General features: G+C 37.0%; 2 protein-coding genes across 5 annotated transcripts; both read left to right on the top strand.

The window, feature by feature from the left end:
- The first annotated feature begins 186 nt into the window (after positions 1–186).
- On the top strand, positions 187–7,595 carry LOC144040521 (copine-3-like). 3 transcript variants are annotated; one of them, XM_077554778.1, is made up of 16 exons: positions 187–269; positions 1,159–1,332; positions 1,402–1,584; positions 1,652–1,726; positions 1,802–1,873; positions 1,954–2,034; positions 2,118–2,207; positions 3,958–4,056; positions 4,134–4,220; positions 4,330–4,389; positions 4,468–4,601; positions 4,722–4,776; positions 4,871–4,922; positions 6,136–6,269; positions 6,360–6,596; positions 6,676–7,595. In XM_077554778.1, exons 2-16 carry the CDS (start codon positions 1,171–1,173, stop codon positions 6,784–6,786), a joined length of 1,632 nt encoding a protein of 543 aa, XP_077410904.1. In that variant the 5' UTR covers positions 187–269; positions 1,159–1,170; the 3' UTR covers positions 6,787–7,595. The 3 variants fall into 3 exon arrangements, with proteins under 3 accessions (XP_077410904.1, XP_077410903.1, XP_077410902.1); XM_077554777.1 differs by lacking the exon at positions 187–269 and adding an exon at positions 401–603; XM_077554776.1 differs by lacking the exon at positions 187–269 and having other exon boundaries at positions 623–1,332.
- Positions 7,596–8,883: 1,288 nt separating this feature from the next.
- On the top strand, positions 8,884–16,994 carry LOC144040522 (copine-3-like). Of its 2 annotated transcripts, XM_077554781.1 has the most exons (17): positions 8,884–9,047; positions 9,556–9,701; positions 10,379–10,558; positions 10,716–10,790; positions 10,871–10,942; positions 11,021–11,101; positions 11,277–11,366; positions 12,557–12,655; positions 12,872–12,958; positions 13,040–13,099; positions 13,505–13,638; positions 13,734–13,788; positions 13,845–13,896; positions 13,970–14,103; positions 14,386–14,622; positions 15,092–15,204; positions 16,251–16,994. In XM_077554781.1, the coding sequence occupies exons 2-16, from the start codon at positions 9,573–9,575 to the stop codon at positions 15,200–15,202; spliced, it is 1,596 nt and encodes a 531-aa protein (XP_077410907.1). In that variant the 5' UTR covers positions 8,884–9,047; positions 9,556–9,572; the 3' UTR covers positions 15,203–15,204; positions 16,251–16,994. The 2 variants fall into 2 exon arrangements, with proteins under 2 accessions (XP_077410907.1, XP_077410906.1); XM_077554780.1 differs by lacking the exon at positions 15,092–15,204 and having other exon boundaries at positions 8,885–9,047.
- Positions 16,995–16,999: the final 5 nt, after the last annotated feature.

Raw genomic sequence — 16,999 nt, 5'->3', positions numbered from 1 at the left:
ATGTGTGTGTGTTTTCATTTCAAGATATGGTACAGTCCTCGACATAAACAATTAAACAAATGTGTTTAAAAACCTTTCATAATCAATATTTAGTATGACATCACACAGAGATAATCAACAAAGGCATCCAAAGAAAGAGCAACAGCTATTTACAAGGAGCATTGCAAAGCATGCTGGGAAGTTAAGTGTGTGGCCTCACCCTCGCTACAACACATTAGCACAGTAACATCTACAGTCTACAATAAAATGATTCATAATAATTCCACGAGGTGAGTCAAAATTATGAAAATTTTGACACACACACACACACACACACACACACACACACACACACACACACATATGGCGGAAATGAGCTTCTGACGTGATTTCTTCCCCCCTTTCATCCCACAGTCGGGAATGTGCTTCCGTGGTTACGTGACCAACTTTCACTTCTGTTAATAAAAAGAGAAGTGACACAGTAATTTATTTGATTATTTTTAAACATTTTCTCATGGATTTTGCTCGTGTGGCGTCAAACGGGTGACCCTGGAAGTAAAAACGAGCGTACCGGGCACCGCCCACTACCATACGAGTTTTCCCTTCGCTTCGCTACACTACGACGTGAGTTACAAACGGGGGGGAAAAAACGTTAATAATATTCAATAAAGTATATATTTGTTTGCCGCAATAGTACTGTGTGGCTTTTACCGTACCGTAGTGCTATAAATGTTTTATTGGTGTACAGCGTAAGAGCGGCTGTCGGGAATGGGCTCATTTCAAATGTGCTTCTTTTGCTTACTTAACCGTTGTTTTTCTCCCAGCTTTGATCCGAGTTAGAAAATTGCTTCTTCTTTAGTTTGACGCATGAACACGGACTTGGACTTTTGAGCTCAGCACAATAACGGTCGTATTATTTGAACTATTGCCTTTCTATAACTTTACAATCTTAAATCCGGTTAAGCGTGTTACCTGCCGCAGGCTACAAAAGTAGCATGACATGAAACGTGAATTAACTCTTCATAAATAGTACATACAAAATTACTTCAATTAACATGCTAGCCCAGAACGGTTTGTAGGGCAGTGTATGTGGCTTTTCATGCCTACAGCAGTTCTATGTCGTTGTCGCTCATTTTATTGTTTTGTTTTTATCCTTGTTTGTGTCTTGTGTATGTAAAGCCTTTAGCTGGGATGGCAGGAGTTGTAACCCCCCGTCCCGGGGGGGTCCCCGACTGTGTGACCAGGGTGGCCCTGACCATCTCCTGTGAGAATCTGATGGACATGGATGTGTTTTCGAAATCTGACCCACAGTGTGTGTTTTACATGAGCACATCTGGAAGCAGCTGGGTGGAGGTTAGCGGTCTTTATGCTCACTGATTTATTTTCTAAACTTTTTTTTTCAATGTGATGTTTTTGTTTCAGGTTGGACGTACAGAGAGAATCATGAACTGCCTCAATCCTAAATTTTCCAAAGCATTTGTCATTGACTACCACTTTGAGACGGTGCAGAAGTTGAAGTTTGAGGTGTTCGACATTGACGACAATGTCGGCTGCAGTCTGCGAGACGCGGACTTCCTGGGGGAACTGGAGTGCACATTGGGACAGGTAACACGCTCGTTGATTTACAAGTCTTTTTTTCTTCTATTAAAATGATATATTTTTTCCTGTCCAGGTCGTGTCTTCGAGGAATCTAACGAAACCACTTGTCATGAAGGACAAGAGACCTGCAGGAGCTGGAACCATTACTGTGATTATTCCAATTCTGAGACCTCATGTTTGATTTTATTTATTTTTTTAATTCAACACAATGTTTTTTTGATAGGTCCATGCAGAAGAAAGAACAGACAACAGGGTGGTGCGATTTGAAATCGCAGGTCGACAACTGGACAAGATGGTATCAACTTTAGTTTGAGGAATATTCACATGATGGAGATATTTGCAACCAACCTCGATGTGTTTGCTTCAAAATTTCAGAGTTTTTTTGGCAAGGCTGACCCATTTTTGGAATTCTACAAGGAGACAGAAACAGGATGGAAGTTAGCTCACAGGACGGAGGTACATGTTGCATTGCTCGTTAGAATGTGTTGTTTTTTGTAACTTTTGGATTTAATTGATTGTTACTTTGTGTGGTTGTGCAGGTGGTCAAATACACCCTGAACCCAGCATGGAGACCTTCTCAAATCCCAATTCAGGCACTCTGTGGAGGTGATGTGGAGAAATCTATAAAGGTATTGATACATCTCTTATATATTCATAATGTATTATTGGCACTCGCAGAGACATATTAACTCATTCACTGCCATTGACGGCTTTAGTTGTCAAAAATTTATTTGAACTATTTCTATTAGTTTAACATTTTTCCCCACTTTTGTTAACAAGAGTATGAAAACCTAGAATTTTTTTTGGTACATTTAGAACAGATATAAAATTTGTGATTAATCGTGAGTTAACTAGTGAAGTCATGCAATTAATTACGATAAGAAATTGTAATCACCTGACGCATCTAATTTTTAAGAATGTTTTCCTTTTTTAAAAATAAATAAATAATTGTATTTTTTTTTTTATTGAATTGGAACGGATATAAAATTTGTGATTAATTCACTGCCATAAATTAATTTGAACTATTTCTAGAAGTTAAATTTTTTTCCACTTTTGTTAACAAGAGTATGAAAACCTAGATTTTTTTTTAATTGTACATTTAGAACAGATGTAAAATTTGTGATTAATCGTGAGTTAACTATTGAAGTCATGTGATTAATTAAAATTTTTATTAATCTTTTCTCTTTTAACAAAAAGAAAAGCAATGTTTATTAGGGGCAATTTGTAATCATAATTAATCGCATGACTTCGCTAATTAACTCATAATTAATCACAAATTTTATATCTGTTCTAAATGTACAATAAAAAAATTCTCCATGTTTTCATACTCTTGTTAACAAAAGTGGGAAAACATTTTTAAACTAATAGAAATAGTTCAAATGAATTTTTGACGTCTATAGCCGTCAATGGCAGAGAATGAGTTAATCGTGAAGTTAACTAGTGAAGTCATGCAATTAATTACGATTGAAATTGTAATCGCCCCTCATTTTTAATAATCTATTCTTTAAAAAAAAAGATTATTAAAAATTAAAATATTTTTTTTTTTTTTAAAGTAACGATTATTAAAAATTAGTGGCATCAGGCGATTAAAATGTGGAATCGTAATTAATCGCATGACTTCACTAGTTAACTCACGATTAATCACAAATTTTATATCTGTTCTAAATGTACCAAAAAAAAATTCTAGACTTTCATACTCTTAACAAAAAAAAAATATATTTTTTTAAATAGAAATAGTTAAAAAATAAATTTTGTTACATCTATTGCTGTAATGGCAGTGAGTTAATTTAAAAAAAAAAAATTTACTTTGTCATACGTACTTAATGATTGCTTCAGCTACATTTCTGAGGGTTTGATCATCACCACAAGCAGAAATACTGTAACATCAGTTTCCTTTTTTGTTTTGTGTTTACTGTCACTCCCTAACCCTGTTTAAGCACACTTGTCAGGAAGAGGCGATTCCCAGCCACATCGCAAGTGAGTTCACTGTAGCCGCCATATGTGGTCGTAGGATCCATTGTCTGTCGTAGGACATGCAAAAAAAAAAGCCCTAAACACATCTACGCCACAGGATTTCAGGTTTTCAAATAGCGTAATGTTGGTGGAAAAAAAAAAGTAGGCTTGTTTCCATGTTTATGAAGGACATTTGTAGGATGAGGTCATTGCCTTTTTTAAGTCGCATTTAAGGGGGGTTTAACTTTCGTTTTAACTGCTAGTAATTGTTGTTGTTTTTTTTGGGGGGGGGGTAACTTTGCATGTATGTACGTTTGTTTACATGTTGCTACATCATACCAGAGCGCATGTCTCATCTACTTAAGTTTTTTTTTTTCCATATTTGGAATCATCGACTTGACTCGCCTCTTCCTGTTCTTTTTCCAGGTGGATTGTTACGACTACAGGAGCAACGGCTCGCACAATTTCATCGGCTCCTTTCAGACCACGCTGAGCCAAGTGCAGCAGGGGACGCAAACGTACGCGGTAAGATCCGAACTCGCTCTTAACATGTTTGACTGATGGAATTCAACGTGACTTTGATATTTACTCTCCATCCTCAGGCTGAGTTTGAATGCATCAATCGGAAGAAGAAGCAGAGTAAGAAAAAATACAAAAACTCTGGTATTATAGTCGTCAAACAATGCAAGGTACTCATGAATGCTTTTTGTTTTCTGATCTACATATAGTGCATATTTAGATTTAAATTTTACTCATTTGTGATTGCGATACATAATTGCCTGTTACATTCATATGCAGATCGTGAAGGAGTACACGTTCCTTGATTACATTTTCGGCGGCTGTCAGATTAACTTCACCGTGAGTTCCGATTGGCGTCGTTCTTGTTTAACAACACGTTTTTAATTGATCATCTGTTTATTGATCTACTCGGAACAGATCGCCATCGACTTCACAGGCTCCAACGGGGATCCCAACACTCCACAGTCCCTTCATTACATCCACCCTCACGGCTACAATGAATACCTTTCGGCTATCATGGCAGTCGGTAACGTCATCCAAGACTATGACAGGTAATGCACAAAGTCTATTTAGTAAAAGGCAGTTTGAGAAATGGGCCCATCATAGTGGTCGAACCCATTTTTTAATATTTGGAATTTGGTCATCTAATCCTTTGTTGTGTTTTTGGGCAGCGATAAAAGGTTCCCTGTGTTGGGCTTCGGAGCTCAGATCCCTCCTACATGGCAGGTGAGTTATTTATTTATTTATTTATTTTCCTGTTTTTGCTGAGATTTTACACTGGATTGGATCACAGGTGAATTTAATTTTTTTTTTTTTTCAGGTCAGCCATGAGTTTGCTGTCAACTTCAACCCTTCAAATCCATTTTGTGAAGGTAATAAAAATCTAAAGCTAATAAAATAACTTCATCAAACAATCGCCAATGTCTTAAATACAACCGACTGTAACACAAACATTATTGATGGAGCCTAATTATATAATTGTTGGATTCCTGCCATCCTAGAAACAAATGAACCGTTCAAACATGCCACACTTGGTAAACGCAAGGAAATGAAAGGCGTGTACAAACCGCAATCTACGTCAATGTTGGCTTCCCAATACGGCGCATGGTGACACACCAAAGTGATCTTGTATCGAGAAGGTGTGTGAATGCAAGAATCGTGCTCTTGTATGTGCGCTCGCAAGCAAAGAAACGCAACTCGCTGCTCTTAAAAGGGGCTAAATGGCAAAAGATAAATTAAAGAGCATTTTAAAACAGTTTTTAATCTTATTTTCTTGAGCCGGAACCCGCCGGCAGCACATACAGTGAAAACAGCAGGTGCCCCACAATTGAACCCTGTGGAACACCATATATATATATATATATATAATCGGAATTCCATGACTTCAATAATTAACTCACGATTAATCGCAAATTTTAAAAGTGCAATAAAAAATTTTTTTTTTTCAAGTTTCACATACTTGTTGACATAAAAGTAGAAAAAAATGTTAAACTAACTAGACATTGATACAGTAATTTGATAATAATTCATAAAATTTAGTTGAAATTAAAAAGATGCACTGTACTGTAAAAAATGAGTGTGACATTATTGATTTGTGTTGAGGTCATTTTTCTGCCACTAGATGGCATAATTGCATTTGAAAGATGCTGGTGATAGTTTATATTAAGAGCTATCTAATCTTTAACATAAAGAAACTTGTGAAATTCTGCACGTCTTTAAAATTGTAAAATACAACTGGACACCAGTCTCCACCAATATATGCATTATTATTAAATGTATTACCGCTAAATTTTGACGTGGACGTGTTTGCTGCGTTACGACTGAAATCTACCCAAGTAAGGAGCAATCATTAATAGTGCGTTAAAAAAATGTATGGTGTTAAAGGAACTTGAAATGACCTCAAAATTAACACACTCATTTTGACACCCCTAATTGCACACATTCATCCGACCACTTTACTTGAAGTATGAAAGGATTATAATAATAAAGAAATCACATGACACACTGAGCGCACCAAATTCTCTGCAGCAATCGAACCCATGTTCAGAACCACTGCTTCAGTCTTTATTTTGGTATGTTTCGAAGGCATTGACGGTGTTGTCCAAGCCTACCAGCAGTGTTTGCCGCAAGTGAAGCTCTACGGTCCCACAAACTTCTCCCCGGTCATCAACCACGTTGCCCGTTTTGCCCGCCAGGCCTTACAGCAGCAAGTTGCGTCCGTGAGTGTCAAAATCATGACGTCTAATTTGATAGCAAATACTCAATAAACTAATCTTGAGAATGACGTTTGACTCTTTTTTGTTTCACAGCAATACTTCGTGCTGCTCATCATCACCGACGGCGTGATCACCGACATGGATCAGACTCGCGACGCCGTCGTCAAAGCCTCCAGTCTGCCCATGTCCATTATCATCGTGGGGGTGGGCAAGGCTGACTTCGGCGCCATGGAGTTCTTGGATGGAGATGACGGGCTGTTGCGCTCCGCTTCAGGCGAGGCCGCCATGCGAGATATTGTCCAGTTTGTTCCATTCAGACAGTTCCAAAAGGTATTTTATTTAAACTTGTGTGTGACTTATCATCTCTGCCATTGGGTAAGACTGCAGATGTGTGATTGGTCCGTTTCAGGCAGGACCCGCCGCCCTCGCCCAAAGCGTGTTGGCCGAGCTGCCTGACCAAGTGGCCTCCTTCTTCAATTTATTTGACCTGAAGCCCCCCGCTGACCCCAGTCCTCCTTAGAATCGCGAGTGAACATAACTATTGGAGCTGAAAGATACCACTAATGAAGTTAAACCACTATTTCTTTTATTTAACTCATTCACTGCCATTGACGGCTGTAGACGTCAAAAAAATATTTGAACTTTTTCTATTAGTTTTTATATATATATATATATATTTATGAAAACCTATATTTTTTATTGTACATTTAGAAAATATATAAAATGTGTTATTAATAGTGATGTCATGCGATTAATTACGATTAAAAAAAATTATTGTAATTAATCGCATGACTTCAATAGTTAACTTTTATATCTCTATTGCTATTGACAGCTATAGACGTCAAAAATTCATTTGAACTATTTTTGTGAGTTTAACTTTTTTTCTCTCTCCATTTTTGTTAACAAGAGTATGAAAACCTAGAATTGTTTTTGTACATTTAGAACTGATATAAAATTTGTGATTAATCGTGAGTTAACTAGTGAAGTCATGCGATTAATTACGATTAAAAAAAATCATTGCGATTAATTACATTACAATTTTTTTCTTTAAAAAAACCCTTTTTTTTAAAGAAATAAATATCTAAAATTAGGGGTGTCGGACGATTATAATTTTTAAACGTAATTAATCGCATGACTTTACTAGTTAACTCATGATTAATGACAAATTTTATATCTGTTCTAATACAAAAACAATTCTAGGTTTTCATACTCTTAACAAAAGTGGGGAAAAAATGTTAAACAAAAAGAAATAGTTGAAATTAATTTCTGACGTTTATAGCCGTCAAAGGCAGTGAATGAGTTAAAAATAAATGCAATGTCTTTATCATATCAAGTGCCAATTAAGTGATTTTCGTGATGAACAATATGCCGTGATAGCCACGTGCCTGTATAGAAATGTTTACAGACCCACTTCAAAATATCTATCTCCTATATTTTGTTAAGTATGGGTCCTTGTGTTTTACTATATCAGCAACAGAAGTAGATGGGGGGAAAAAATGTTTTTTTTTATATTGAAATCGTGTACTAAAAATATTATTTTAATGGAAACCATGTTGGAAAAAAAATGCATGGTTGTTTTTGTAACAAGTTCCTCCTGTATCTGAGTTTACAAAGGCAACAAAATGTCTAAACAACTTTGTGTTTCTGCTCTGATAACTAACAATAGTTTTTATTTCCTCCCCGAGACAAATGCCACATGGTTGGTTGGCAGGTTTCAAATCAGGCCGACCTCAGCGCTGTTTAAATGAGAGAACTTTCTGGATTATTCTTCTTTTGTTGATATGACTAAAAACTACACAATCAGTTTGCACTGATATATGCCACATTGAATCATCTCTTATGTCTAAATTTTGAGGAATTTAAGATTCCAGTTCTGATTCAAATGTACCTCATTTAAATCATCTCAATTTCAATCATTTCAATTGTCATGAAAGACTCGTGTTTGTTCTTGGTGTTTAAATTGATTTGCTGACCGTGCCTCGAGCAACAGCTTTGACCCTAACATTGTAAGAATTGTTTATGCACCGTTTTGTACTGAAATAATTTTACTTTTTTGCCTTGGCATTTCTCATAACGCTCAGTAGGTAGGAAGGTAAGAAGTTCTTTGTGATTGTTTCTACAAAATACAGTACTGTACACATTACATTCATTATTTAGGTTGCAACGCTTTTGTAATGTCTCATATCAGAGAATTGTATTTATTACACTATTGATTTTGTGCCTGTTGAATTATATGTACAGTAATTGAAAACTGTACATTAAAAAAAATATACTGGAACAATATACAAAACTATGATGCGTTTTCGAAGCCACCAATACTGAAATGGATTGCAATAAATAAAACATGCGTTTGTTTCCCCCCATGCAAAGTGAAGTGTAAAACTTTGCAAATGGCATTCTATGTAATGTACGTTTTCATCTAGCGCCCTCTATCAACAAAAAGAGGAACTACATTTTTGGACGCTTGTTTCCGGTTATGAACTTGTATTCCACAATATTTGTTTAGTGAAAAAAGGAAAATACAATACACATTTTATTATCATTATTATTGTTATCTGTTTTCCTTCCTTTCTTTTTTTTCTTTTTTTTTTAAACACTAAAGGGGCGTGGTCTTATTGTTGGTAGGCGTAACTGTGATGTTGGAAGTCACCATGCTCCACAAACGTTGAGGTAGTTGACAGGGCGACGCTGAAAAGCTTGAAAGAGGGTTGTAGCCACGCCTAAAAAAAAAACTAAAACATCCTTCATTAGATTTTGGCGACGTGTGTCACTTTTCTAACGGTAAGTCGAATGTTGAATTCACTCCAAAGCGCGGTTGTAATTCGTTAGTGTCATGACTCGTTAGTGGCTAGCTTAGTCTAACGCCTTGGTGTTAGCGTAAAGTGGTCGTAATGGAATGTTTTTAAATTAGCATTTATAAGGCACTGTAACATGTTTACTACATGTAACCAAAGCAGCGTCGTTTTTTTTTTAAACTGCGGAAGCAAAATGCAAGTATGTTATGTAACCTAAAAACTACGGTGTTGAAAGTACAGCGAGTCACTTATTCCAGTTAGTCGAATTTCCGCCAAATAAACATACTTCTCGCTCATGTGTCATATAAACGCCCACCAGTCTTATTTACTAGCTGGACTTTGAAAAAATACCGTGAGTGAAGCAGTCTATATTAATTCGTCTATTGCACATAGTGTTCACATTTTTTTGTGCAAATAAGTATGCGTTTGGGTAATTCTCCTACACATTGCTCCAATTTAAATGTTAAGACCCTTGTCTATCTGCTCCATCCCAGCCTGCTAATTGTCAGACATGGCTGCCCAGTGTGTGACCAAAGTGGAGCTGACAGTTTCCTGTGATAATCTCCTGGACAAAGACATTGGATCCAAATCAGACCCTCTGTGCGTGCTGTTAATGAACTCGAATTCCCAGTGGTATGAGGTTAGTAGAGAGAATCTGCATTCATTAGTAGAGAGAATCTGCATTCATTAAATCTGTGTACCAAACGAGCTCAGGCCAAAGGTGAAGGTGGGTTTACGAACAGCAAGAATCGAGGAGAGTTGGGATAGTTAGTTACTTGATACATGTTTATTCTCTGCAGATAATGGACTATATGCAAATGTGGGAAACTTACATTACATACAATGATAAACATAAAATGAGTACACCCAACAGAAAATCAATAGCTACTAGATGGATAAATGGAGAGCTGGGTAAGGAACGACCAAATCAAAAACAAATGTGCACTATTGATTGCAAATAAGATACATCAGTGTGCACACACATTTTTATTTTTATTTTACATTCATTTCACACTAGTAAATGAGTTTACACCAATAGAAGTGTAGCAAAGCTAAACTGCTGGTGCTCACTGAGAAATGGTTATAAAGCAGCTAGTGTACTAACTTATGTCAGGGTTGTCTCAGAGCACTAGTAATCATTAACCTACAGATGGACATACAGGTTTTACTAATCAGTAATGAAAATGTATTTCCTTAAAAAAAAAAAATCCTGTTTCGGGAAGTTTCTTCCACCATCAGAAACCTAATCAACTGAATGAAAATTAAAAACAGCTAAGTATACTTTAATCATAATTTAACAAGTTAATTTCTCTACAGGTGGAACGCACAGAAAAAGTCCAGAATTGCCTCTGCCCAAAGTTTGCCAAAAAGTTTGTTATCGACTACTACTTTGAGATGGTGCAGAAAATGAAATTTGGGATTTATGACATTGACAATAAGACCATTGACCTGAGCGATGATGACTTCTTAGGAGAACTGGAGTGTACCTTGGGCCAGGTAAGGTTTCTTTGCTCAGCATACACAAAATCACATCCTGTAATTTTTTTTTGGGGGGTGGGGGGGTGAATTAGCATGTGTTTTCTGGCAAAATGAAATTATATTTTGTGTCATTTGTGGTGGGGGGGTTTCCCTGAAAAAAAAAAAAAACAATCAGGTTGTGTCTAGTAGAAGACTGACCAGGCCGCTGATCTTGAAGAACAAGTCACCTGCTGGAAAAGGGACCATCACAGTGAGTAAACGAGAGAGCAAGCGTGCTGCATTGACTTCGCCCCTCCACACTGCTCAATTATTTTAGCCTTCCTCCCGTAGATCAACGCTGAAGAAATTAAAGATAACAGGGTGGCAAATTTTGAGGTGGAGGCAAGAAAGCTGGACAACAAGGTATTAAAGAGATCAGCGATTCATTTGACAATGCTCTCATGTTATGAATTTAAAAGTGCTTCTTTTGAAAATTGCTAGGATTTTTTTGGCAAGTCTGACCCGTATCTGGAATTCTACAAACAGACAGAAACTGGATGGCAACTGGCTCACAGGACGGAGGTAGAAGTGACACTGCCATGTAATGTGTGTGCAATGAATGACGTTAATGGATGCAATACTTCCTTTTTTTTCTAGTGAGACACAAAGAAACAAGATATTTCCTGACATCTCTCAAATGTCTTTGATCTTGTATGATGCAATGATTTTTTCCCCCTCCCATTTGTTTTGCGCTTAGGTGGTGAAGAACAACTTGAATCCTACGTGGAGACCCTTCCGAATCCCCCTGCAATCTCTCTGTGGAGGCGACATGGAGAAACCTATAAAAGTAACTAAATATATATAAATATATTTTTTTAACTCATTCACTGCCATTGACAGCTATAGACATCAAAAATTAATTTGAACTATTTTTATGAGTTACATTTTTTTTTTTCATTTTTGTTAACAATGTCAACAAGAGTATGAAAACCTAGATTATTTTTTTTTGTACATTTAGAACAGATATAAAATTTGTGATTAATTGTGAGTTAACTAGTGAAGTCGTGCGATTAATTGCATTACAATTTGTTTCTAATTTTTAATATTTTCTTTAAAAAAAAAACATTTTTTATTTATTTTAAATTTTTAATCTATATATATATTTTTAAGAAAAAATTATAAAAAATTAGGGGCATCGGGCGATTAAAATTTTTAAACGTAATTAATCGCATGACTTCACTAGTTAACTCACGATTAATAATTTTTTTTACATCTGTTCTAATACAAAAAAAATCTAGGTTTTCATACTTTTAACAACAGTGGGGAAAAAAATGTTAAACTAATAGAAATAGATAAAAAAAGAATTTTTGACGTCTATAGCCGTCAATGGCAGTGAATGAGTTAAATAACCACAAAGCAAAAAAAATCGACAAACTCCTCAGGTTTATGGTGCCATCATACAATCATAATCTTCCACATTTTGCTGGCCTTATATAATCACACGGCAGACACGATGACCTGATTAGTGTATTTAGCGCAGGCTCGATGGATGACACGTATTCTCTTAACTTCTAAGCGAACATGTCAGGAAGGAAGCGCTTTTCAAGGATAAAGGACAAGTGAGTTATCCAGATTGATCACCATGTTTGTTTTTGTTCATCTTAACACGACTTTAACGATATGGGGTGAAGTGTGAGTAGATTAGATGGGAAATGCACTCTTTTCCTCTCAATTTCTTCCATCCAGCTCATCGAACATTTGTCTGATAGCAGATACATCCACGTGATCTCAACTTGTGTATTGCAGTCACTCATGTTTGCATGTCTTTTTCTACTTGGGTGTCTTTAAAGTATCGTTTCACTCAAATGACATTCAATTATTACCATCATGACCTAAAATGAAAACTGAAGGCATTTAAGTGTGAGCTTTTTGGGTGGAGCAATCCTTTAAAATGCTGCTTTTGTTTACCCTGCGTGCATTGTTGATATTTACTCCTGTCGACTTCCACATTATTGGGGTTCCTCTCATCTCTTCAAGGTGGACTGCTTTGATTATGACAACGATGGCTCGCACGATCTCATCGGTACTTTTGAGACCACAATGAAGCGCCTTCAAGAAGCATCGCGGCCTTCTCCGGTACGAGCATATTATAAAAGTCGTCGAACACCCCAATTAAAAGAATAAACATTAGATTAACAACAATTTCAAAGTAGTGAGTAGCGTGTTTATTTTCTCATTATGGGGTACTATTTCTAAAACCTGGTTAGCCATTTGAGAATATGCAGCGAGAAATGGTGACTTCAGCTTGCGAAGGACTCTAGAGTGATAACTAAGCGGCCATTTATTCCTCAGGCGGAATTTGAATGCATCAACAGTAAAAAGAAACAAAAGAAGAAAAGCTACAAGAACTCTGGTGTTGTGAGCGTGAAGCATTGTCAGGTATAAAAATGACTGTCGATGATGTTTGTGTTTTTCTGCCATAATGTGGTTGTTAATCATTAACACTGATTTTCATTTCAGGTGGTCAAAGAGTACACATTCCTGGATTATGTTATGGGGGGCTGTCAACTCAACTTCACTGTGAGTGCCCCCAAAATAAATTAAAAAAATATATAAAAATTTAAAAAGTAGAAGTAAGGGCTTACTTCACTGCGAGTGCCCCCAAAATAAATAAATAAATATATATATAGAAATGTAAAAAAAAAAAAAAAAAAAATAGAAGGGCTTACTACACTGTGAGTGCCCCCAAAATAAAAAAAATATATGAAAATTAAAAAAAATGTAGAAGTAAGGGCTTAACTTCACTGTGAGTGCCCCCAAAATAAATTAAAAAATATATATAAAAATTTAAAAAGTAGAAGTAAGGGCTTACTTCACTGCGAGTGCCCCCAAAATAAATGTAAAAAATATATAAAAATAAATAAAAAAAATAGAAGTAAGGGCTTATTTCCACGGCTCTCAACTATTCCCTTATCTTCCTGGCAGGTAGCAATAGACTTCACTGGTTCCAATGGGGATCCAAGGTCACCTCAGTCTTTGCATTACATCAGTCCACAGGGAGTAAACGAATACCTCTCTGCTATTTGGTCAGTGGGCAACGTCATCCAGGACTATGATAGGTTTGTGTGATACATATGAAAGCAACCCCCCAAACACCCAAGCCCAATTTGATTTAATAGAAACAATGTGTTTATTGTTTGTCTCTGCTGTGTAGTGACAAGATGTTTCCAGCATTTGGCTTCGGGGCTCAGATCCCCCCAACATGGCAGGTATGACCATTTTTATGACTATTTCTGAGAGGTTTCTGATGACATTTCTTTAACAGGTTTCCCACGAGTTTCCACTCAACTTCAACCCCGCAAATCCATTCTGCGCAGGTCTGTTGAAAATGAGTTGCCAATTTTGAATATTTGTTAATTGCTTTGCTGTCATTGTGGTTTTGCTGCGCAGGTGTTGACGGCATAGTGGATGCCTACAGGGTTTGCCTTCCCCAGGTCAAACTTTATGGTCCCACAAACTTCTCTCCAATCATCAACCATGTTGCGAGTTTTGCAAGTCAAGCCATGCAGCAGAAGACTGCATCGGTGAGTGGCTATCTCTTGCCTTCTTACACATAAGTACAACGGAAGGATTTCTTGATAGTGTTAAAACATGTTCTTCTGCCCCCTACTGGCATAATATAGACATTGCATTACAATTGTACACTTGTAATTGTGTTAAAAAAAATTAAAAAAAAATCAATATTCATGCCATGAGTTAAAATATTTTTTAAATAATACATAAAAATTAAATTAAAATTTAAAAACTTCAACTTTTCGTTGTTTCCATAGTGACTCAGTTGTTGCTTTTTCATCTCCCCCTTGAAGCAATATTTCGTGCTGCTCATCATCACCGACGGCGTGATCACTGACATGGATCACACGCGCAACGCCATAGTCAACGCCTCGCGACTGCCCATGTCCATCATCATCGTGGGGGTGGGCGCCGCCGACTTCACCGCTATGGAGTTCCTGGACGGAGACGATGGGCGTCTTCGCTCGCTCACTGGCGAGCCCGCCATGCGGGATATTGTCCAATTTGTACCATTCAGGCAGTTTCAAAATGTAAGTCAAACACTTACTAGTTTACTGCATCATGTACATTCAGTTTGTGTGTGGTTATTTTGATTTCTCTTGATTTTTATTTTTGGTTTGTTTCCAGCTTAAGCTGTTAACATCACTAATTTGTTGCTTTAAAGGAGACAATACATTATTTTCACAATTTAAAACAACTCAATTCAATCAAGTGTCCTACTAGCACATCACATCAAAATACTGCAAAAAATCAACAAATATGGTAGAAAAATGTCCCTTGGTTGGGCTTCTTCCAGTTTTATTTCTGATTGAGAAATACAGCTACAGTGCTAGTTTCAATAAAGGGCACAAAACCCAACTATTTGTATACAACAATATATATATTTTTTTCCATATGTCCCCTTTAAAAATGACTTGCATCCCGCTTTCCCCATGACACACTTTTAGGGTGTCCATGTCCTTCCAACGTAGCCCGTCTGTGTGCCTTATTTCTCTGCAGGCGCCCAGCCAGGCTCTTTCACAAAGCGTATTGGCAGAGTTACCTCAACAAGTGGCGTCCTTCTTTGGGTTATTCAAACTGAAGCCTCCCCACGAGCCCAGTTCTTCATAGGGGTACCCCCACATATTTGGTCTTAAGCCCCATATAACCCTCCCAACACTGTTTTCTGCCTCACTTAATTAATGCTTCATGACTCAGATGAACCATAGCATGCATATTATGGAAAGCCATTTGAGCATTTATTCAATAGTATGATCTTTGTCCTCAGTAAGACAATTCAGGGCACTTACTAGGACACCTTTGCACACTCGAAGCACACATACATGTCGTGTTACTAGTGAGGAAAAACTTAACGGGCATTTTACTACTGGTGAGGAAAAGATGTACATGAAGCTGGATTAAGGATAATGAAGTTGTAATCGCTTTCCATAGCATCTTGATCTAAATTCTTACAGAAGTCAACCCACAAATTTCAAGGGGCGGCCATTTTGCCACTTGCTGTCGACTGAAAATGACATCACAGTTGGTCGGGGCTCAGGTAACGGCCAATCAAGGCTCAGCTGTTCTGAGTTTGATCATGTGATGTTCGCACGCTGAGCCGCGATTGGTTGTTGAGCAACTGTGATGTCATTTTCAGTCGACAGCAAGTGACAAAATGGCCGTCCCAGAGATGGATTAAAAACAAGCATAGAACATATTCTTAGCCACATAGCATAATTTGCCTGAGTCATATTTTTAATATTATAAAGTAGCAAGTAGTTATTGAACACTTAGTTTAAGGACCAGTGGGTTCAGTCCCATCGCCAACACACAAAACCCCATAAGGTATAAATAGTATCTTTAGTGCCCTTGAGCATAACCACTCAAATCAGCCTGGCCTCATCTCGTCTTCGCCTGCATATGTGGAAATTGTCTGCGTGGTTTACAAAAGTAATGTAGTGTAGGCATGCTTATTTATTAACCTTCTAATTAACATCTGTATTGATTGTGCATGTCATTGTTGTTAATTGATCTTTCATATTTTTACAAGTGCCAACCATAGCGTGCTCAAAGTTTTGTCTGCGTTTGTCCCCATTTGTTGCTCGTCACCTCTTCCTTCTATAATCGTCCTAATTTTTTGTTGTTTTCCTTAATGCCAAATCTGTCCTCATTATCACAGGCTCCGAAAGAAGCACTGGCGAAGAGTGTGCTGGCTGAGGTTCCGGGTCAGCTGGTGGAGTTTTGCAACACATTGAAGCTGAGTCCACCAAACACCAATCCTGTTGCAAAGCCCGCGGAGGCCATTTGATGTTGTTCTACCCAACTTGACCGGCTGGTAAAACCCAGACATAAACATATAGACAAATCAAACACTCCAAAATTATATTCTTTATAAAGGCAAAGGAGACAAGACAGTTTACCATAATATGAGTCCATATAGGCTCATTGTAACAGCTACTCCTACGTACACTGCTGCAGTTGATTGAATCTGTAGTACAAGTGCTTTTTAAATTAAGTTTAACAAGCCAGTCTTGTGCCATGTAGAGTTAGTAGTTGTTAGACTATCCTGTTAGTACAAGCTAGTTTGTGGAGTCAGGTTTACATCTCCATATTGCTCAAATAGCTTTTTACGATGCTGATTTTTGCACAAGGATTATTGTGTTGCCATTGTTTTGCTATTACAATATTTTATTTACTGAAATGCGTATACCTTATAGTATGCTATATTTTTTTTAAAGCAGTTATTTGAAATGAAAGAAATACCGACTGTTTTATTTTCTTTCCCGTTGTGCCTCCCGATTACCTTACAACAGCTTGACTGATTAGAACGGCTTGGCAGAGAATTAAATTAGCAATAATATGCACCAGTATTAATATCCAGCATGCATGTTTATCTTAAATAAAAAGAAACAATGCAATTCTACATTT

The sequence above is a fragment of the Vanacampus margaritifer genome, chromosome 20 (assembly GCF_051991255.1).
Source record: "Vanacampus margaritifer isolate UIUO_Vmar chromosome 20, RoL_Vmar_1.0, whole genome shotgun sequence".
Taxonomy (NCBI): domain Eukaryota; kingdom Metazoa; phylum Chordata; class Actinopteri; order Syngnathiformes; family Syngnathidae; genus Vanacampus; species Vanacampus margaritifer.
Note: the sequence above shows the minus strand (reverse complement) of the source record. Positions and strands in the feature narration are given on the sequence as shown.